Source organism: Melozone crissalis, unplaced genomic scaffold (assembly GCF_028551555.1).
Source record: "Melozone crissalis strain CALT ecotype California unplaced genomic scaffold, PUWL_Pcris_2 ptg000029l_1, whole genome shotgun sequence".
NCBI classification, from domain to species: Eukaryota; Metazoa; Chordata; class Aves; order Passeriformes; family Passerellidae; genus Melozone; species Melozone crissalis.
Window position 1 is genome coordinate 4,446,046 of NW_026535807.1, and position 22,709 is coordinate 4,468,754.

General features: G+C 41.5%; 1 protein-coding gene across 1 annotated transcript in view; it reads left to right on the forward strand.

Annotated features, from left to right (window-relative positions):
- MDFIC2 (MyoD family inhibitor domain containing 2) overlaps positions 1-19,529 on the forward strand; it is a 42,496-nt gene extending 22,967 nt beyond the window's left edge. Inside the window, exons 3-5 of the mRNA XM_054281097.1 lie at positions 11,490-11,558; positions 15,169-15,390; positions 18,889-19,529. Of these exons, the coding sequence (XP_054137072.1) occupies positions 11,490-11,558; positions 15,169-15,390; positions 18,889-19,148 (551 nt within the window). The 3' untranslated portion in view covers positions 19,149-19,529. The remainder of the gene's footprint in view (positions 1-11,489; positions 11,559-15,168; positions 15,391-18,888) is intronic.
- Positions 19,530-22,709: the final 3,180 nt, after the last annotated feature.

Consider the following 22,709-nt stretch of genomic DNA (forward strand, 5'->3'; position numbering starts at 1 on the left):
TATAGCAAGCGTCTTTAGCTTTATTTGGTATTACTAATGCTTTTAAACAGAAGGCAGGGTACTGGCAGGAGTAAAAAACAGACTTGAAGGGGGAGGAAACCTGCAGGCTGGAAAGAAGCTGCAGTCTCCTAAGTCTGACCCTCCTGCTGCAGATAACGAGTGACCATAAGATGTGAGAGCTGGAGAAGTTTGCTCCATAGAAATTTCAGACTCTGTCAGAAGCTCAGCAAGGCAACCACAAGACATTGACAGTGACATTGATGAAGCCTATATTAACTTACAGCAATTACTCTAGTACCAAATTATGTATGCTTAGGTACTGAATGTTCCCACTTTATAGGGGGTTAAATAGCACAAGCTCTTATTGAGGGACAGTCAGAATTTAAGCAGTCAGCACATCCAATGTTACAAGACATTCCTGGTCTTCCTGGTGCTTATCAGGAGAGGAAAAGTCAAATAATTTCTTTTTTATCCAAGTGCAAAACACTTGCAAACCATCACTTCATGCTCCTGTGAGCCTACTGTCTCCTGAACACCCTAAATTTCCTGCCTGAAGCTAACTTTCCATGGTTTTGTTCAGTGCAAGTTAGACACTACCTCAGAGCTGCCTCATGCTCTGTGGCAGATGAAATAATCCCTGTAAGTAAACTGCTTGAAACCACTTAGAAAGAGGCTGGCAGAGATGCAACTTAAACCATTGTCATTTGTCATGGAAAGACAAACAAATCACCCTTCCCAGGAGAGTCGTGACTCAAAATAAACACATGGAAAAAGGCATGAGTTTCTGTTCCCTTTTTAGCAAGCTCAAAGGCAACATAGAGCTTGTCTTACACATTCTTGGAGAATAAAAGAGAGAAATGATATCTACAGATTTCAGAGTACATTTTCTGGACCTGAATCCAGATGGGAATACGCCATTCCCTGAGTCCACCCCCAAAGGCTGAAGCCAGGCAGAGCAGCCCAGGCTGTGAATCAAGCAGGGAGCAGAGGGCAGTGTGGTCTGCACGGTGGCAGAAGCAAATTAATCCCTTCTCAGACACACAGCTCCCCAGGGACTCCATCTCTTGCTGGAGGCAAAGTGTCAGAGACTCACAAGCCTTTCCCTACAAGCACACTTGTCCCCAGGCCACAAGAAGCTTCCCTGCTGTCCAGCTATGCTGGAATTGACTCTGGGAATATGGCCCCCTGCCTGTTATCTGAAAGTTATTTCCAGATAACATTTTCCTCATTTTATAGCAAGGCAAGCTACTGGTTAGCACTATTAGAAGCACAACTTGAGACACAATTTGTATTCAGATCAAGATTTACCAAAGAAACTGCAAAACATTATTTTTGTGGCCTCTGTGTGGCCCAAAATCCCACACCCGTCGGGATCCCAGTGCCTCCCAAGCATTCAGTCATCTAAATGAGAGCTACATCCTCCCCTCCAAACAGAGGAGGAAGGCACAGTGCTACAGGCATCACCAAGTTCTCAACTTTGCCAGTTAAAGATTTTGAGATTCTCAGAGGTCATGGTGGTGAAAGTTAAAGATTTTGAGATTGTCAGAGGTCATGGTGGTGAAAGGCAATGCAAAAGCCTAGAATAACTAAAAAGACAGGAAGCATTGCTATGCTGAAACGGAGAAATAAAGATGGGTGAACTAAACTTGAACTTTCAAAATACCCTGAACCCATGGTTCAGAAAGCTAGACTAGGGTTATATTCAACAACTTATTCCACAACCTTCAAAAGTCCAGCACCTTTATCTGTAAACCAGCAGAGATGAGAGAAAGCATACAGTTTAGTACCAGTGGTTAATGAAGGTTTTACATAATTAAGATTTTCATTTTGGTGTAGGTATCAGCTACAACACTTGCTATAGTTTGCCCTTTAGCCAAGCATTTCCATCACCTTTAATGGGCATCAGGATGTCCCTCACAGACTGAGGCAGATTCATTTCACTGGTCAGGTGCATAAAGACAACTCAAACATGGGCTACCAAAAAAACAAGACAGCAAAAGACAAACTTTACTCACTCAGAAACTCAGGGTTCAATGCTGCATCAGTGAATCAGGATCCCCAAGCAGTCTCTGCTCTTTTGGGTAAGACAAGTTGTGTCAACTGCATGAAAATTGCTGTATTCCCTGTGGAAAACACAGAATTATAGAATCACTTTGGTTGGAAAACACATCCAAGATCATCTCAGTGAGAGGCCACAGGACATTAACTAAAGGGAAGGGGTATCTGCTAACTCCTATTAGGAATTATTTTTTAACATATTTGTGAAGTCAATTAGGGGACATCACTTGACTTTTCTCTCCTGTGATAACAATACAGCTTTGAGGTGTTCACAAAACACCCATGTGGGATAACAAAGGCACATCACCAACTGAGGAGCTTCTGCTGCTTAGTGAAACTTTATTTTTCCATTATTTTTTCAAACTGGGCATCCCCTTGGACACGCAGGTAAACCCCTCACCTTCTCAGCTCTTAGAGCAGGGCATCATTTCAGGTGCTGAGGAGCACCTTCCATAAAAAAAATTAGCTCAATAAGTCTAATTCTATCGGGGGATGGAAACAACACTTTTTCCTTAATTTTTTTTCCTCTGTTTCAGCTTTCAACCCATCTTTAAATTGAGATTATTTTTTATGTTAATGATGCTAAAGAAACATTTTGAATTTTACTCAAAACAGCAGTAGAAAGACAAAAGTGTTGCGCAGAGGCCTAAAAGCTTTACAGCATGAGAATGAGCCCATAATCTCACCACCATTCTCTTATGAAAATTGAGTAAGAACTCCAAAAGGGTCAGCTTAGGAGCCACAAAAATGCTGCTTATTCCCACTTGCAGGATCTCACTCGATTACTTTGCTATCAGGCAACCCTTAAGCTGCCTCCTTTCCAGGGCTACTAATTTTGCACATTACCTGGAGAACTGCCATGATGTTGTTTGCCCTCTTTCCTCTATTTATCTGCTAAAGGAGATGCAAGGCCTGTGGCCCCCTCCCCTCCCAGCTGAGGATGTTTTCCTAACTGAGGCTTCTCATACCAATTAACACCATCTGAAAGCCTTTAGAATGGGGAGATATGCCAATTTATCTGCTTTCTACCCAGCCACTCCAGAAGTGGGTAATGCTTATCTGCTCCAATTACTTCTGAAAATGTCATTTGGAGCATCCCAGATGGAGCCAACTCAAGAGACCTTTCAGATTTTGGCAGTGGCCCTCAGCAGTGCTCACCATGACCATTAATTGGGGTGTTGCTGATTAAAGGACAAGTACACCAGGCTGGGCAGCACCCACAGGCTGGGCTCTTCCAGTAGCAATGAGCTGGCTGTGTTAGAATCCACATAATCCAAAAGTTTTACAAAGCACCTTGGCCCCATTAGGAATGGACACCCAAAACCCCATTGTTGCAATCAAAACCTACGCCCGATGGATTCAATACCTCATGAGGATCTGCAAGACAGCTGGAAGGGGGCTTTTGGCAAAGGCATGAAGCGATAGATAAGGGGGAATGGCTTAAATCTGAAGAAGAGTAGGTCTAGAGTGGATATTAGGAAGAGATGTTTTACTGTGAAGACAGCAAGAAGTTGTGGATGCTCCATCCCTGGAAATGTTCAAGACCAGGCTGGATGGAACCTCATCTGTTGGAGGGTATCCCTGCCCATGGCAGAGGGCTTGGAATAGTATGATCCTTAAGGTCCCCTCCAACCCAAACCATTCTATGATTCTATTTGTACTGGAAGCACACACGATGCAAACTTTCTCTGCTACTCAAGGCCTTGGTGGGCAAGGTCAAGATGTTTGCCTGCTCTGATAAAGCACGAGGAGGTAAAGCATGCTGTGCAACTCAAGTCATTCAGATGGTACTTTTGGCATTTCCCCCCCCTCTCCTGCTTTTGTTCTGTCAGTCTGAAGAGAACAGCTCGTGTGATGTAATTTAGAATGGAGCTTTTTTAAAGCTTTCACTCAGGAAAAGCTTCGGGAGCTCTGGGGGTATAGCTTAGCTCGGAGAAATAGAAAGAAAGCAAGTTTGCATTGACAGCTTGATCCCAGAGAGAGGTGGCTGCCTGCTTGTCTAACAGGTCCTCTGGGTCTGGATGAGGCAGAGACAGAGGAGCAGTCATATTAAGTGAACGCGCGCTGCCAATGTTAAAGGAACAATTACCATTATTCTGCATAGTTCACTGTTTGCTACTGCTATTTCCTTCAATAAAACCTCTTTTCACTTGCCAATTGGAGCTTGTCATGTAACAATATTTCTTATGCACAATACACATACTAAAATGCCCCTGTGTTTTTAATACATTTATAGTTGTTAACAATAGCAGTATAGCGACAGAAAAAACTGTGCTTGCTTTGAATACAGAACAGATTGAAAAAGAACAAACCAGTGGCCCTGCTCTGAAGGATTAATGGGGGTTAGATTTTGCCTAATCTGTGTTAAAATAGTGGAACCTCTTCCATTTCTTTGACACATCTTTTTCTGATCACGGGCCTGGGCTGTGGCCTCCTCATTTGGACAGGGTTGTACACCTGAGCCTTGTGCAAAACTTCAGTGATGGTTTTGATATCAGGGAGCGTTGGGGAAAGCAGTGGGCTCTCACCTGTCCCTGAGGAGGACGGACAAGGGGTGCCACTCCTGTGGCTTTGGGAAGCCCAGCTTGCTGAAGGTTGCCCAACAACCCTTCACTCCTTGTGCACAGACAGGTGGGAGCTGTGCTACCGTCCAGCAACACCTGAAACTCTGGTGTTCACTGCCCACGTCAGAATAACAAAACTCCTGTGAATGCAGGTCCCGGTGAAGCAGGACAAACAGACAGATCTGGAAAGACTGGCATTTCCCTGGGGCTGTGGAACTCTACAGCTCTCCTCCAAGAGCTCACACAATGCAGACATTGTGCTACTGCTGCACTTGCCAGCATCACAAAGCCAGGTGGAAATGACCGCAGCGAAGGTGCCACGGTGAGAAGAAATTACGTGTTTGCACTTCTGAGCAGGCTGAACCTCATATTTCATGCACCCAAAGGAACAAGCAGCTGTTCGGAAACCTTTGTAGCACAATCATGAAGGAAACTTTCTTCTGCCATAAGAGTCGTGTTTTCTAAGAACACTATTTTCTTCAGAACAAGTTAATATACACAGGAAAAGACATCTTGAGTGTTCCTGACTCTCCTACACTATCCAGGAATAGTGATAGACTGCGAGTTTAAACACATTCTTCCACTGCACAGTGAGAGAAGTGTGTTTAGTGCTGTGAGCAGAACACTTACCATGCTTGCCTTTGCCAGAGCCGGCAAGACTACACCGTTCTAAGAGTACTTATTACATACATAAGTAACAGTGGATGTCATCTGTCTGCCCCCAGAATAGATGTTCTGCATCTTTAGTGCGGGGGGGAAAAAAGGATTTGTGAAAAGATGCACAGCATGATACATCTTCAGCTTCAGATATTGCTGATTGCTTTGTCTGTGCCTTTTTCTGAGGAAAAGAGCAAGGAAACCCAGAGAAGGCCACCATGCTGGAAGCTGGTTTGGAGCCTGATCTGAGCTGCATGGAACTGTTTTCTCTGACATCTGGTGGTACAGGATCAAGCCCTTGCAAAGATAAATAAGTGGTTTTCCAGCACGGTCCAGCACAGCCTGTTCTGCAACACCTGGGGAGGTGCTCAGATGGCAATAAGATTAATAATGTTTATTACAGTGTGCAAGTCCAGCTCCCAGTTGCGTTCCAGCACAGCATGCAGGCAAGAGGGAAACAAATGGAAGTGTTTGCTGGAAAAGTCTCATAGAAGACATAAGACTCTCACAGATTGCCACTCACCAATGGATCAAATCAAAGAAAACTTTTATGCCTTATTAGAAGATGTGGAGGGCTGTAGTCATATATTATCACGTGTCAATTTACCAACAGTAGAGCTCTAAGGACTACCTGTGAGAAATGCTGCATCTTCTGTGATTTGCAGCTCTATTCCACAGCATTTAAATATTTGGATTCATTTTAAGAATATATATGGGTTTGATGGTGTTAATATATGTGGGTTTGTTGGTGTTTCCCCCCACCAAATGAAAATGGTGACAGTCTCAGAGCAACTCTGGCATTAATGCTGTGCAAGGATATCTTTGTGACCATAACTGTGTGTAATGCCTGCTTTGGGAATAAACTCTTGGCACACAACTTCTGTGTCATTCAGAAAGCAGCACAGTTGTCAAGGACCTTGGGACACGAAAGGAAGACACTGTGCTGTCTTTTCATTGGAAAGTTCACAAATTCTGCCTAGAGATCCCTCTGATATTTTCACTTTTCAATACACAGTGATTACCAAAAATAAAACTGAGAATTTTAAGTGCTTTCCAAATTTAATGACACAGAGTTTTACATGGAAAAAAAATCTTTTGTAATAAACTCAGCATTTTCTGTTTTATATTACTTATAAATTTCCTCAGCTAAAAAGTGAGTAATTACATGAGGATGTACATGGGTGACACCTACCTTTAGTTACTGTGCCTGTGTATTAAGTAAAGCCCTGTCCACTTCTGGCTACTCAGCTCAGGTTAGGATTTTGTTTCTGAAATTTGGTCATATTGGCAGCCAACCTTAACCTCATTGTGGGGTGAGTCATTAACCATGAGAGGAAGGAAGAGTGAATTAATGCAGCAGTGACATCAAGGCAACAACAACAACAATAACAATTGTAAAGTTTGTTTTTTCTCTGCTTTCAAAACAGTAAGGTCAATTCAAATGGGACAATGCATCAAACCTTCCAGTTTCATTCTGTGCAGTGAGGAATAAAGAAAATTTGAGAGGCTTGAGTCAGCCCTGCAAAACAAGATGTCCACGAGGGATGTGCAGGCAGCCCCATCAGAGGGTGGCCTCAGGGGCTCTGTGTGATGCTGTGCATCCCAAATCCCAGCCTGGGGAAGAGGAAAGGGACTGGCACAGACACATGGTGACTGGGGTGACCTACTGACATTAATAAAAACAAACATTGCTAAGCCCTCCACTTGGAGGGAGAAGGACAGGGCTGTGTGATTTCAGTTCAGGTTCAGTTTGTGACTTGTTCTGAATTTTTTAATTATCCCTTTTAGCAAATATCAGCAGAGTGCAGTTTTAAACAAAAAGAAAGAAACAAAGGTATTTGGAAAGCAGACTTTATCTTCATTTACAACACTTTTTATGGCTGTTTCTTATAATAGGGCCACCACATACCTACAAGGTCCTCCCCATCCCTGGAGTGTTCAAGGCCACATTCCACAGGGCTTGGAGCAACCTGGTCTAGTGGAAAGTGCCCCTGCTCATGGTGGGTGGTTTGAACTAGATGGCCTTTCAGTCCCTTCCAACCCAAACCACTCTATACTTCAATAAGACCCCCCCCAAAAAATCCAGTCTGGGGCTTAAATACAGCTTCAGGTATAGCCACTCCATCTCAGTGACTCCCAGAGAGGATGATCTCTTTCAAGGCCTGCTGGAATAACAACAGGGTGCCAGGATGCTCTGATCATAAAATTCAAAACAGGGAAAAGATGATAAAAAAATTACCTAACAGCAAGAAGCATGTGAAATATCACGAGATCCTGCTGCTCCCTGGACTACCCCCAATTCCTGTAATAGATTTATCTCATGGAAGCCATTCAAAAAGTCACAACTGCCAGGACAGAAATATGGACCCAAAGAAAAACATGACAGGGAAAGAAAACAGTGGCTGAAGGGGAATTTGGGAGAGCTGATCTACAAACAAGACCTGAAGGCTCCAATAAGGCTCTCCTGAAAGGTGCTCAGCAGTATCCCACATCCAGCCCCATGGGTTTCAGGGTTGCCTTGCCTGTTGATCAATTACTGTTGTGTTTCTGCTGCAGTTAGCACTGGTACCAAAGCTGTGAGGCTCCTGTGACAATTCAGTGATTTATCTTGGTGCTCATCACCTGAGGGCTCCTGCGGGCCTCGCACCAGGCTGTGACAGGAGGCGATGGACAGGAGGGGCTCTGGGCAGGCCCAGCCAGTGAACTCACTGCGAATTTTGCTGTTGTGGTCACTTAGGCCATGAATTATGTCCATCCTTTAACACAGATGATGGTGTCTGATGCAAAAAGAACTTTGGACTTAGCACATAAAAACCTTTTCATAAATTGCTCAGTCCCCCTTCTTGCAAAGTCGTTACAACTGCAAGGTGTAAGAGAACAGCATAAAATTCACACTGATCCCTTCAATTCTTTTTTAAGCATCTTTAAATGCAGCTTTTTTCCCCCTGCTATACATCTTACTTTTTATAGTTAAAAGTAATTTTAAAGCAAAAAAGAACATAAACAATATACACTGACTCTTGACACTCCATTGCTTTTTTAAACTAGAATAATAAAAATTTGCAAATGAACAAAAGAGTGGGAGGAAGATATCTGATTTACAATGTTTTTGAGATAAAGAACACTATAAAAAAAGATCAATGTGAATAATAAAGCATTGTTAACTGAGTCATGACATTTCTATTCTCAGTGAGGATTTGAACAGTAGAGCTCTGCAAATGAGCACCTTGTGCCATTTTCAAAGTGGGAGGAAGACATATAATTATAATTTTTAAAGTGAAGAGAATTTTTTAAAAAATCTCTGTGAAAAAGTTTATTGAAAAACATATCGACATATCAATATGACATAAATTACTTTAATTTTATTAAACTGGGAGGGGGGGAAAACCTCTTTTTGAAGACTGGCTGCAGAAAGCATTCCTTGAAAAGAATTTTCTTTATTAAAAACTCTTTGCTAAGATGAAACAGCACTGAATGTCAGCACTACCGTATATTTATTCTGTAACTCTTCCAACAGCCGAGATCTATAAAAGAAACATATTTTCAAAACAGTTTTAACCTCCATTGTCTTGATCATTCGTATTAACATTTTTCATGTCACCTATTGAAATCCCTTAAAGGAACCTTTTATTCAGTCAAAATTAATGAAGCCGTTTTCTTAAACAGCCTCCAAAAAGTAAAAAGGACGTAATGTTGTGCATTTCATTTGACATACGTTTTCTGCCATTTCACTTATTTCTGTGATGAGAGCAATACTTCATATTTATGCTATCAAGTCTGCAGAGAAAAGTGATTTTGAGAGAGAAGAAAACCAACTCTGCTCTTGCTGTGTGTGCAATTTAAATCCACAGCGAAAATACAGCATTGATCAGATTACTCCAATTGAGTCATTTAGTGCTTTGGCATTCCTGAAGTTAGGGCCCAGCTGTGAAATCATACTTGGGGCCAAACATTGCTGTTAGGTGAGTGCACATGGCTCCCATTTTCTTCAAAGGGAATGACACACATGGCCAATATTTAGCTTTCACCTCTTCCATTCTTTAGCTAGCAAAGCCAGAACCAGTGGAGTATGTGCAGGCAATTTAACTGAATTAAGAATACAATCAAGATTTTCTGGGACTTACTAGTGATTTGGGATATATAATTCAATACACATCAAAACACAGATGCTCAGCATATTCTGAAAATCAGGCCATCTCAAATGTCTTGCTTCAAGCAGGTAAAATCATAAATTAGTCTGAGTATTTTGGCCATTGGATCCTAACAAACTGGGTGTAGTACACTTCTTCAAAATTATAAACTCCAATTTCTGGCTTGGCTAGGATGCCTGGGAGAATTACAACATCCCAGCCCATTTTTGTTCCTGTGTTGGCACACAGTTCTCCCCTGCCATTACCAGTACAGGACTTGAACACAGTGCAGGTGCCCTTCTGCAGCAGGTGACCCCTAGGGAAAATCCAGCTCCTGGCTCTGCAGCTCCCCTGGGATGCACTGAGCTGCTGGGATGGCCCACAAGACTTATAGCTAAGTGCCATGGAGAGAAAAAAGGATGCAACCCAAAAAGCTAGCTGCCCCATGCTGCATGCAGATCTTCATTTCAACTCAAGGTCAAGTGGAAAACTTTTCTACCATCCTTGCTGACTCTCCTCTTCACTTTCTCCTGACTCCATCTGTTCCTCACCCATCTCCTTCGTTCCGCACTCGCCTCCCTCTTCTTCCTGTGTCCATCTGTTCCCTCCTTCCTCGACACAAGTTGGGGAAGGGAAGTAAATTCAGTCATTCACTGAACAGATTTCAAGATGAACCCCCTCCCTCTCCAGTTCTAACTTCATTCATCATGGTAAAAATTATAATGAATAGAAATGTTGAAGGTGAAAATTTATTAGGGATTGTGTTGCTTTCTTATATGAAAAGCAGTTAAAGCGGCATATAAACATTGGCTTCATTCATTTTTTCTTAATATATGGCATAATTAGTGAGAAATATTAGTGGAAGTGCTTGCTATGCAGTCCATCAACACATGCCTGTCAGAGCTTAGGATCTGGGCCAAAAGTTTTTGCCAGTCCTGTGATAGATTTACAATAAGCCTATAGAAGACTTTACAGTTAGTTGGGTCACTAATTCATGAAGTTGCAATGTATGCAATGAGGTCAAAAATACACTATTGATAAAATACCCCCTCCCGGGATTGCACCATTAGCTTTGTTACTGCAACAGCAAAATAAAGTAAACCCAAAGCTCCTGTGAATTACCAGTCCATCATCGTAAATCAGTAGTGAAGCACTTGCACGAGTTCATGATGTCATCTGAAGCCCGGGATATATTTATAGCCTTGTGTACTATTTCCTGTTTCCCCATGACAAAAATAAACAGTCTCCAAATCCCCTGCATCCTTCTGCCTGAACTCAGCAAAATGTAATGGGCACGAATCTCTGAAAGGCCCTGTGATATATGGGTCTGGAGCAGATCCCTTCTGATGGGCCACGGCGCCCGCGCTCCCTCCGGCCTCTCCATGTGGGCAACAGCAGCTCCCATGGAGTTTGCTCCATCTGCTGCACTCACTGCTGGGATAGTCCCACATCTCCTCCTACTTTGCCTCCCTGACACTTGGAGAGAGCAGGAAAGGAGATTTAAGCCTCCAAGCCTCAGGCATGGAGTGAACCGCCTGGCAGGCACATCCGAGGTGGAGGAGCTCAGCATTGCTCCATGTGGGGACCTGGGCTTGCCACCACATGGACCTTGGGCATCTTGTCCACCAAGACTGACAAGCCATGAAGCTTGGAGTTTGGGCTTCAATATCCCCTCTCCTCCTTTACTCATGATTTGGGATCCTCATTTAAGGTTTCTGAGGTATTCGGGCATGGATGATGCCCCACATTTCATCTCAGACCTCCCAACTCTCAAATTTTCTGTACCTACCTGAATTGGTGTGTTTGCTGTGATCCTCTTCACCTCTTCTTGGCTGAAACTTTCTGTCTTGGCAGTTTATTTTTTGCTTCCTTTCCTGAAACGAGACAGAGGGTAACACAAACAGCGCACCATGCCATGTAACCTCCCTCAGCAAGGAAGAAGATTTGCTTCTGTTTGACCTCAGACCAACAACTCCTGAAGTCAATGACGGCCACTGAGTGGCTGAGGGTGATAGCTGAGCCAAACCACATTCATTTGACACTTATCCCTCTTCAATTTTGTTTTCTTCTCTCCACCAAGACCGTCGCACCAGCTCCCTGCCTCTACTGGCCCTCCCTGGGGTGACATCGAGCAGCGAGGACCATCCAGGTAAGCTGCTCTCCCCATTCATGCAGAGATACTCCCTCCCTGGCAGACCATTAAATCCCTTAAATCATCAAGAAAAAGTGTTTTGTTTTTCTTTGGCTTTTGCCTTTTTCTAGCACTGCTGTAAACCCTAAGGTTTGGGTTTCATGGTTCTATGAGAACCAAGCATGGTCAGATCAAGCCTTCATATGTACAAGTTTTCATCCATCAGGTCTGATGCAGCTCTGCCTGTGTCATCAGGGGACTGAATGGACATGGCACACAGCTCTTTCAGTGATGAGCATGTGCTACATTAAACAGACAGGTAGCGACAGCAGGGCACAGGATAATGAATGCTGCACTCAAACACCAGCATGCCTCAGGGGAAAATTAAAAAGTTACAGGTCCTAAACTGCTACAGTTTTTCACACAGTTTAGCATTAACCCTTGGGACTCCTTGCTACAGGGGTGTGAGACAAAGAGCCACTGCCAGGATGGATTTGGAGTAAATGCCAGCACTGAGCAGAGCCACAGGCTCCCTTGTCCTTTGCTTGTAAGAGGTGGATGAGCCCTAGGAGGGTCAGAGATCAATTCTCCTTTCCTTCAGTGGAGTCTCCTCCTAAACAGGTGCTCCAAGAGCTGCTTTGGATTACCTGCATTGCTGCAGTCCCTGTTCAGCAGAACAGAGCTCCTCTTAAACCCTCTGTCCCTTATCAAAAATAGACTTAGAGCCCTCATATACCTCTATACTAAATCTAATTTCAGAAGCGTGCAGGGAAACTGCAGACTCCTCTTCTCCAGGGCTGCAAGATGCTGGTTTGTGCCTAAAGCCAGAGAAGAGAAATAGAGGTCAGGGGACATACTGCAAATGCCAGTCTTGGTATCACTGCTCCTCCCCATTAACCAGAGGGATCTGGGGCTGGCATCAGTGCAAAGTAAGTGATTTACTTTGTGCTTCCATGAATTTAGACACTTGTAGTCAGCCATCTGAATCGGCCAACTCCAAAAAGAAAAAAGAAATTCCATGTGAGTATTGAGACTATCTTTAATACAAACATGGGTGAACAATCCCAGTCTTCTACTGCAACAGCCAAGGCGAGTCCCAGCTTCCCCATGTGAGGAAGAAAGTTGCTACTTCATACTACTTAAAAATGGCACATTGTGGGGGTGTACCTTTAGCAGCCTCTGCCTAACAGTCTAACACTGAATAATCTGAGATTTCTTCATCATGATACACTTATTTTTCCCTTTAAGTTCACTTCATTGGTTGATTTCCATACATTAAAAACACAGACATATGTGGACATTTGAAGCTGAACACAGGCTCTTAAAAGAGAGTTGCAAAGTTTGACCCTCTTCCCATTTCTAATTGTAATTTGGGATTTTTTTATATTCTCATTTAACAGTAATCATAAATACTATGAGTGTATGTAATATATTTTTAAAGCCTATTTGGCTACATCTATTTGTTCCAAACTCTCAACCTACTACTGTTCCATCCACCAACAAACTATAATAGGGAAAAAAAAAAGTGCTAACCACCTTTTTTTTTCTGCTGGTCTAGCACAATCTTTATTTCTTCAGACACTTTGTGCAAACATTAAATTGATAAAAGACATAATGTAGATGGACCCACAGCTGAACTGAAGGTAATTGCATAAAAATGAAATGGAGACCTATAATTGTACACTGCTTTAGCCTCTCCTGCAGTGTTTTCTGGAAGCAAGGATCTCGCTTGTCATAGCAAGTTGCTTGTTACAGTGATTGCGTGAAGACTTGATCTAGCTGTACAAGACAAGTATAACATTACTGAAAGGGAGCTTTTCAAACTAAGAGTCTGACACTAAAATGTACTGTATTTTCCAAGATGTAGTATGCTTTAACAAACAGAAGAGTCCCTGAGTGACAGCTTTTGTTACCCTTTTGTTTGATGGTGCTGTATTGAAAAATTCAGGTTATGTCTATGCCTTTCTATTTCTGGTTTTGATTTCTCTTCAACAGCACTTCAAGAATAAAAATTGACTCCAAGTATGAATAGTAGAAGTCGGTGGATACAGTAAATGTCAGTCTGGCATTTACTGATTACTTCTGTCAGACTTTTTTTTCAGTCTCGCTTCTTGAATGCTTAAATGCATTCTGTGGGCCATTGTATTGTTGCAGAATTGGGAAACTCAACAAATATATCATGAATTAAAACATATCTATTTTACATTTTTGAGCAGATTTTGAAAGTGGAAAATAATAGTTATCCTTGCCTAAGCCTTTTGATTTGGTCTGTGTGTATCCAAAGGCTAAGGCTGGGTGTAGCTCTCAGTGTGAACAAACAGGCCCCATTTGTGATATTGGCACCTGGCTAACAGGTTGGGCTTGCGTCTTTTGGACACACGAAACAACTCTACTTATCTCTCAAATCCTTGCTTCCCCCCTCTTCAAGCTTCATGGTTGCACTGTTTTTTCACTTACCTGCAATCCATCCATCCCATCCACATTTCCTCCTCTCTCTGCAAGGATTCTGGGGGAACAGCTGCAGTCTCATCAAGGTTTCATTCTCTGTCAGCTGTTCCTTGGCTTTTCTTTAACATGGGTCAGAAGTCAAAGGTACATGAAAACCAAGAGATATGCAGGGCCTCTCTTCAGACTCCTTGCAGGCAAGTGCAGTTGAGCCACTTCAGAGCACTTACTGTTCCTCTCAGAAAGCAGCATTTGCAAAACTGAGGTGTTTGTAAAGATTGATTTTCTGTATATAGATCAAGAGCAAGCATATCACAAGATTTAAGTGAGATAAAAAGTGAGGCTGTGCTTGATGTGAGGTGCAAGAGTTAATCAGCTGTAGATAAGAACTGATGAGGTTTTATCATCCCCGCCATGGAGAGAATGACTGTGTTTCTTGGCCACTTGATCACTTCAGAGATCGAGTGAAACTATATATCAACCCATGTTTATCTGTGCCTGAGGAGTTCTTCAGGAATAAATTGAACTCAGAACTCTTCTTAACCTTTCCCCTAGTTGGGGCTTAATTTTAAGCTCTCCCTCTGGTTTTTGAGCTGCCTCTCTGGCACACTGACAGCATGTGAAGTATCCCATCTCCTAGTTGACTTCCAGGCCAACAATGCAAGTGGGGATGAAGTTATGAAATAAGGAATCTGGATGCTAAACAGAGACCATCTGGCTGTCTTTGCGACAGGATTATGAGCCACGGTGAGCTGGCACATCTGCATCCAGGTACTGCCCACGTGCACATTGTTGGTTGTTAATTTAGGGAAATGAAGTTGCAGCTGAAAAATAACAAGATAATTATTTTGCCTTCTTTTATGTCAGAAATTGAAGTTAGGATATCAAAGTCTAAATAGATGTCAACTTAGGCAATAGTTCTGTTTTCTTTCCAAACCTGATCCCACCCACTGGAAATGAATTATTACTTAGCCTCTAAGTCCTCTGAGTTTAAGAGAAAACCTTAGAAGGCAAGTTCACAAATACCTTTGCTATGAATAAACCTCTTTAAAGAGACTGGAATCATTAGGTGAGAAGGGTTAGGCCTTGGATGTAAACAACTGTAGGTTTGAAAATTCTGCATATGTTATTCTCTCAGATCTCTGCCTTGGTATCACAGTCTTTTTTTTCCTAATCCCACCAGATAACCAGCTTACAAATGAAAAACACACAGATGAAAAGCCTATGAAAGGTATTGTTATGAGTTCTGTCGCAGAATTCAGCATCACAGACGCTTCATCAAAGGGTACCAAAAATGAGAAGAAATTGTCAGATGCAAGCAGATCCTCCATTGCTTCCCTGGATAAATGCAGAGAATTCTCTTACATTGAAGATGATGCATCAGTACATCAGAGAGACAGTGACGGTATGTTTTATAAAACAGATCACATTTGAGCTGATTTCTAAATAATGCCCACTGCAAAAGAACTATGTATAACCAACTCGAAATTAAATGTTGAACAGGAGGTTCAAGAACATCGCCAAAAGCAATGTTAAGTTGCCCTGCAGACATTTGTGTGATAGATGAGAATTTCTAGAAGATGATCTTAAATTGTCAGTGATACTAAAGTCATAGAAGACGAGCTTAGAGCTTATTGTGCCACAGAGCATTTGTACTTTAGCAATGAGAGTTTGCACAGAGGCACCAGTGTCAGTATCAGATAAATCTATTCCTGGTTATTCCAGTGGATGTTAAAAAAAGGGTCTGTGAAATATTTCAGAAGTTTCTTTTGAGTGCCTTTTGCAATAATGGATTAGTGTGTTATATCCAATGGAGCTGGGATCTGTCGTGCATATCATTTGACAATTCCTAAATTAAGCATTTCTAAATAGAGACCAACACAATAAAGTGCCCTGTTCTCCAAGAATCATTAACATCTCTATTGTGTCACAGATCCTTAAAAAGGGATGTCTATGATACATCTATTGGAATATGCTTAATTTCAGAGAAGGATCTGAAGTATTTATTTTATTTAGGGAACTTGTCCTTTTGTCCTGACACTTCCTATTTTTGAGCTTGAGGTCTCTCTCAGCCACTTCTGGCACACAGGTGTGTACCATATGATGCAAATAACAGATTTCATTCTCCTTAAAAAAGCTAAATGTGAAGGAAATTAACAACAACAACAAAAAAACCCAATCTGTGCTTAATTAATAATGTTAAGGGCTGGATAGAAGCCAAGAAAACCAAAGGAAGACAGATTTGTGGTTGTCATTGCATACTCAGCTCACTCCACTCTGACAAGTTACTGCTTATTCCACATACACAAGGCCAAATCCTGTTTGCTCAGAGAACCTCTGAAGGCAGAGCAATAGATGAGGAAATTGGTGATTATTTTGTTCCCAGGGTTCAGATAAGAGCAAATACAACACTCATAGGTCTCACCAAGGATGACCAGAAAGGCTTCAGCAATCTTTGGACCAGGGTTGTTCAGAGCATCATCTGTGTGAACAGATGCCACCAAACTAGAGCAGGAAAACTTAGAGATGAGGCATGCTAGAAAAATTATTATAAATTCTTCTTTTGTGCTAATTAATCTAGTAATGTAGAGAAGGAGAGCTGAGGTCATTGTTCTCACTGAGATAAACGCAGTACAGCCGTTTGGCAAACAGCAGGGAAAACAGAGGGGAAAACAAGAGATTGCATCTTCCTTTATGCAGTTTGTGGCTAATTTATTTTCAAATATATAAATGAATGCATAGGAATGGATGTCTAATTGCTAATATCTATTATTTATATACATTACCCCACTTAAAACAGGGCCAAAAAGCCTCACACATGCAGATTTTTTGAAATGTGTTACATCCATTATCACAGTTCATGGTGTGTGCTCTGATGGGAATTTAAAAGCATCTTTACTGCACATCACAGAGTCTGTGCTGAAACATTACTTTATTATTAAAATCTTGTGCTTTTTGTGTGCTCTCTTTCCTGGATGAAGCCCTAAGAATCCTATCTATTCTCTCCAGATTACATAAGCACCATTATGGTTAACATATTCAGGGGAAAAAAAACTGTTATTAAAAAATGGATCTTTGGAGATGGAGAAAAAAATTGCCAAATCCTTAATTGAGACATAACTTTGAATTCTGTCTCTCACATCTATGTATAGGAAAGAAATTTCATAAACATAAGAGAACTAAAAAGAATAGTCTTAATTACACCAAGAACTACTGGATAAAATGATTACATTTTTTACAGTGTAAATTTCATACAATTAAATACAGTAGTGTCACCTTATTAACTGTTTCAATTTTATAATTATTTCAGTTCATTTAGCTAGGAAAAAATATAAGCATGAACTTACTGAGTATCACCAAAATCTAGTCATTCTTATTTGACAGGACTGACTTAGAAGTTAGTTGTGCTTGTCTGAACCTAAATAGATCTTGACATATTTAAATAGGCATTAAAATTGATAACATTGGTGATGATATGCCATTTAGAAAGAAGTTCAATCATATGCTATTTATTCTTGCTACCTTGCCTTTTTAATAAAGAAGCTGGAATGATTTTTTTTTTAAATTTTGTTATTTCATCAAGAAAGCTTTCTTAAAAAAAAAAGCATAATTCTGGAAACTTCCTGGCAGTGAACTTCATGTTACGTGAGCTAGAAAATGCCACAACAGAACCAATGCAGTAGAATGAGTTCACAGTTAGTCATCCTAGGGCAAGAAATGTGGTTATAACCATATGCTTTCCTGAAAGAAGCAATGAAAAGACATTCATATTGTTGAAGGCATTTTTCCTTTCCAAAAACAAGAAGGAACAAAAAAAAAAAAAAAAGGAAAGGTTTGGGTCTGTGCTCCAAGTGGATTCACACAATTGGAATCTCACACCTGCTGCACCCAAGCAGCCTCCCCAGATGCTGGAGGCTCAGGGGTGAGGAGTTAATTAGTTGATTTTGGGAGGGCACAAACATAGCACAGAGTTTTAGTCATGGTGACCACGTTTTCAGGAATATTCACTGGCCCCAGACACACATCCTACATAATCTATTTTCCAAACTTTTGTCTCCTTTGAAAAACTGACATTTGTGAATGAAAAGATGAGAACCTTGTTTGGTGGGGAGTTGGGAGGACCATGAGCTGAGACACACTGCCCTCTCTGAATGCTTTTCTCCAGACCTGCTCTCCCTCCCTGTCCTTGGTAGTCTTTAAACATTTTTAGTGCAAACTCTTGTGAAAATGAAAATGAACTCCAGTGTCACCTGTGCTGGTGTCATGGTTTCCTCAGCCCCACAGAACCCCTCACTCACTGCCCCACTGCAGAATGGGGCTAACAGAAGGGTAAAAGCAAGAAAACTCATGGGTTGAGATAAATACAGTGTAATAGGACAATGTAGTGGTTTTACATGGGAGGAAGAAAAATATATATATATATTATATATAAATAAAAAATTAGAATATACAAAACAAGGTATACATATTGCAATTGCTCACCAATAGATGCCCAGTCAGTTATCTGAGCAGAAACTCCTGCTTGTTTTCTGCCTAATTTAGATTGATGCCATATGGTCTGAACTATCCTTCTAGCCAGCTGGGGTCGGCTATCCTGGCTGTGTCCACTCCCAGCTTCTCGTGCCTCTTCAGTCTCCTTGCTGTATGGGCATGAGAAGATAAAATTTGGTTTAAAGGCCTTGTTCTTCTGCATTTCACTACCACATAATGTTTCAATTCAAATTCTTTTCATACAGCTGCTGTTTTTACAGAGCAATTAAAATAGAAAATAAACTTTTCACTTGTCTCCATGGAACTAGTTAACATCAATGTATTTTTAGCCCACCCCCTCACTTCTGGCCTAAACCTGGGCAATCCCAGCTCACGTGTGTTCTTACATCTCCCTGCTTTTCCTCTCTCTTAGATGAATGCGCAACACTTATCCTGGCCTGCTTGTTCTGCCAGTTTTGGGACTTTCTTATAATGCTGCCTGATACCTGTGAACATTGGCTGACAGATACCTGTTGTCCATCCAATAGATATTACCAGACCTCCGACGAAGACCACGGCAGCAACGACTGCAACTGTGACTGTGACATTGATTGCAGCCTCTTCGAGTCCTGCCACGAGACCGGCGAGTGCCTGGAGCTGGCCATGGAGATCTCTGAAGTCTGCTATCGCTGATAGGAAAATAACTGACAAAATTCATCAAAACTACCCGACAGATTACAAAGGAGATTTTTTTTTTTTTTTTTAAATTAATCACAACCGGAGGTTTTGTCATTGAGGACTATGTGCATCTTGTTGCTCCCTCCCTGGAGGTCTCTATGTTGGCATGATATCACAAACTGCTGAAACCAATAAAGGACAAAAAGGGGTCTTCTCTGCCATAGATGACAACAGAATTCCTAAGTGCCAAGTGTGCTCGCTGCTTTACCCACTGTAAATCCAAGCTTTTATGAACCTTTAATTGCTTTAAACACCAATTTTGCCATTCATAAAGACAGAACAAATTAGGATGTTATTTTAGGACTGATATATATATTAGTTCATCTTCGTAATGGATTCATACCTAAACATGTATTACATATTGTTGGTTATTATAAATAATTTATGATACAGCATCATTTTATAATTAAAAATTTATTTATTCAATCTCTTAAAACACTCTTATATGCCCAGTATAGGTAGAAAAAAAAAATTAATGAATTAGAAACCATGCTACTGGTAATTACAGCAAATGTCACTGAAAATCTCCAGTGAATTTCATTGAGGAAGCATTTTCACAGGGTACTGCAATTGGACAGTGTATTAATGTGCTGGTCCATGGTTATGTAATAACAGGTTATGCCTATTGTTCATTAGTTATAGAAAAGGGTTTCTTAAGTATAATTAGCCTAAATGAGAATTGACTGCACACTTTCAGAGAAGAATTACCCCCATAGATAGTCAGTAGCTCCTTTCCTTGATTTCCATTTGTAAGACTTTTGCAAGAAACAGAATATTGCCACCTATTCTAGTGCAAACAGACATCTCCACCTGTGCACAAAAGATTACAAAATGACAGTATCTATCCTGTGCTTTCAAATTCCCTCTATCTCTTTTCTGGTGGCAGGTCTGATTAATAAAAAGGAAATACATGTTGCACATTATACATATGACAACAAAAACATGTTAATTCAGCAGCCTGAGGGTGCAGAACACAGGTATTAAGTACAGAGGAAAATACAGAATTACTTGCTCACATTAGGTATTTATAGACTAACACCAAAGTCAGTGCTTGCTTTGTATAAGCACTAAAATTTTCCCCAAAAACCCCACTGGTCTCAGTGCAGAAGTGCCTGTGGAATCCCAAATGAGGATCCTGGACAAGATACTGGGATATTAAACATTTCTAAAATAATTGAAGCCACTTGTTTATTAATCAGAGTCCTGGTGCACAAACATTTAATGGGGGGGAAAAATCATGTGTATGTCCTTTCCTTATCCCCCTTCTGTAAAACTCATGCTTTCAAAAAAATCAGAAATCCAGAAGTAGAACCACTAGTTTTCCAGGTGTCTTACAAAGCCTGGTGACCAGAAGACAACAAACCTCAGCAATGCAGCAAGCAGCCCAGAACACCTCACTTCTCTGCTTCTTCCAGGACATTGGTGGGGAATAGAAGAGATTTCCTTATCTTACATTGTCCCATTGTGAGCTATAGTGATGTAAAGGACCCAAACCCCACAGCACAACCCACTGCCATCCAGGAGGCACTGGTTTGGGTCACCCACCCCAGGATGGGCAATGCTGAGTTTTAATGCTTCAATTTGCCTTCTCACACGGAATTCTGATCTTAAATCTTCCAAAGCTAAGCTAAACTCTCACTTCTACATACCAGGCCACAGAGGCTTGGATCATTCTGTCCTTTCTACCACAGGTTGTGGTAGAAACTGGCATGTGGGTATTTATGAATAAGAACTCTGACCCAAGGCATTTCGGATTCAGAAAAGAGGGAAGCTTGTTCCACATACCAGTTCCTAGAGAAGCACTAATAAAGATGTACCTTGGCAGTCCTTGCTCTTGATGCCAGTCTCCAAAATGGGAGATTTCATGTGCAATGGCTGGACGGAGCACAAGAGGAGAAACCAGAGGGTGGCATACCCCGAAATGTTGTCAGTGAGGGAATCAGAGATGAGGACTTTCCCTTTCAAGCCAGGATGTCTTGTTCCAGTTCTGAGTCTGAAAGAAAAAACACATTGACCTTGCCAGTATAACTCATGGCAAGTGAAGTCTCATTCAGCTGTGGAACTGGACTGGGGGCTTTTGGCACAAATGTGGAATTTTTTCCAACTTTTTTCCTAGGAATCATTATTCAAAAGATTCTTTTTTTGTGTTGTAATCCATAGGTTGGCATACTGATGTCATGGCTACTACAGAGCACAGGTAAGGTCAAAGGCAGAATTACTATAGCCATGATTAGACAGGATGTCCCAGAAACAAGAAAGGAATCACTCTGGGATATATTGAGAGCTGCTGTTGGTGGTGTTTTAAATAATGCAGCAATATCTCCTTGCCTGAAGTGTACATGGGCACACTGCTCAGTTTCCTGCTTTAAGGAAGTCGATTTTTTGAGACCTTTTTGAGCAATGAAACCTTGAAAAACATGTTATTTCATACAACACAGTAGAATCAGCAGCTTATGATAACTTTGTTTTCTGTCTTAAAGTTGTTAATTGCAACTTTGTACTTTCATGACACGTAGGAACACTTAAACATATTGACACCAAAGAAAGTCAGTCAGACTTTCCCATTAACTATTCCAGAAACTCCTTGAAAAGCCATCCTATTCCCACACTAAACTGACTTCTGGTGCAGAAAAACACCCATTTATCAGATCTGAACATGGGCAGACATTCCAGCGAAGCCGAAGCACTTGGAACAATTCGAGGCTGGCTCCGTGTTTTTTATTTACTGGGAAGGAAGGTCTGGGTGCTGGAGTGGGAGGCGTTTGGGTGGATGGCTGCTGGGAACATGTTGGACTCAGCTGTGCTCCCGGGGAGATGTCAGAGCGTGGAACCAGCTCCTGAGAACAACAAATAGAAGTTCCCGTTTTGCAATCGGGAACAGCGCTCCGGCACGACGCCTCTCCCCAGCACCAGAAATGCACTGACAGATTGCCTGGGGGAAGAGAGAGACAGAGAGAATAGCAGAGAGCTGCACTGCTACCTTCCACAGGAAAGGACCACGGGATGCTCTCTAAGGATCTCCTCTTGGAAATGACCCAGCAGTCTCATCCTTGAGACAAAAATGTCTTTTCACCTCCTTTCACTCTGTTCTCAGAACACAATACGGATTAGGATGTAAACTGTAGGGGAATTGATGTTTGATAAATACTGGAAAAGCCTCTGGGGGCTTCCAAAAATTTAAAGTTCAGTTATCTCGAAGGATATTAAGTTCTCTGACTGACCATGAGCACTTCCATAATGTTGTTATGGTGCCTTACTCTCCATGTACAATGAGTCCCTTAGATGTGGGGCTGGCAAAAATTATCCCATGTACATTCCCAACTATAGGGATGAAATATATTCTATTACCTCATTTGACTTTCCTCTGCTTCCTAAAGTACTTTGATCATTCATATTCTCTCAAGAAATCATCAACTAGAACAACAAACATCTTCCAAATGTCCAGAAAATTCACAACTCTGCCTTAACTCCAGTGCTGCTTAAGGATTCAGGCTGAGTGCTACAGCTGAGCTCTAG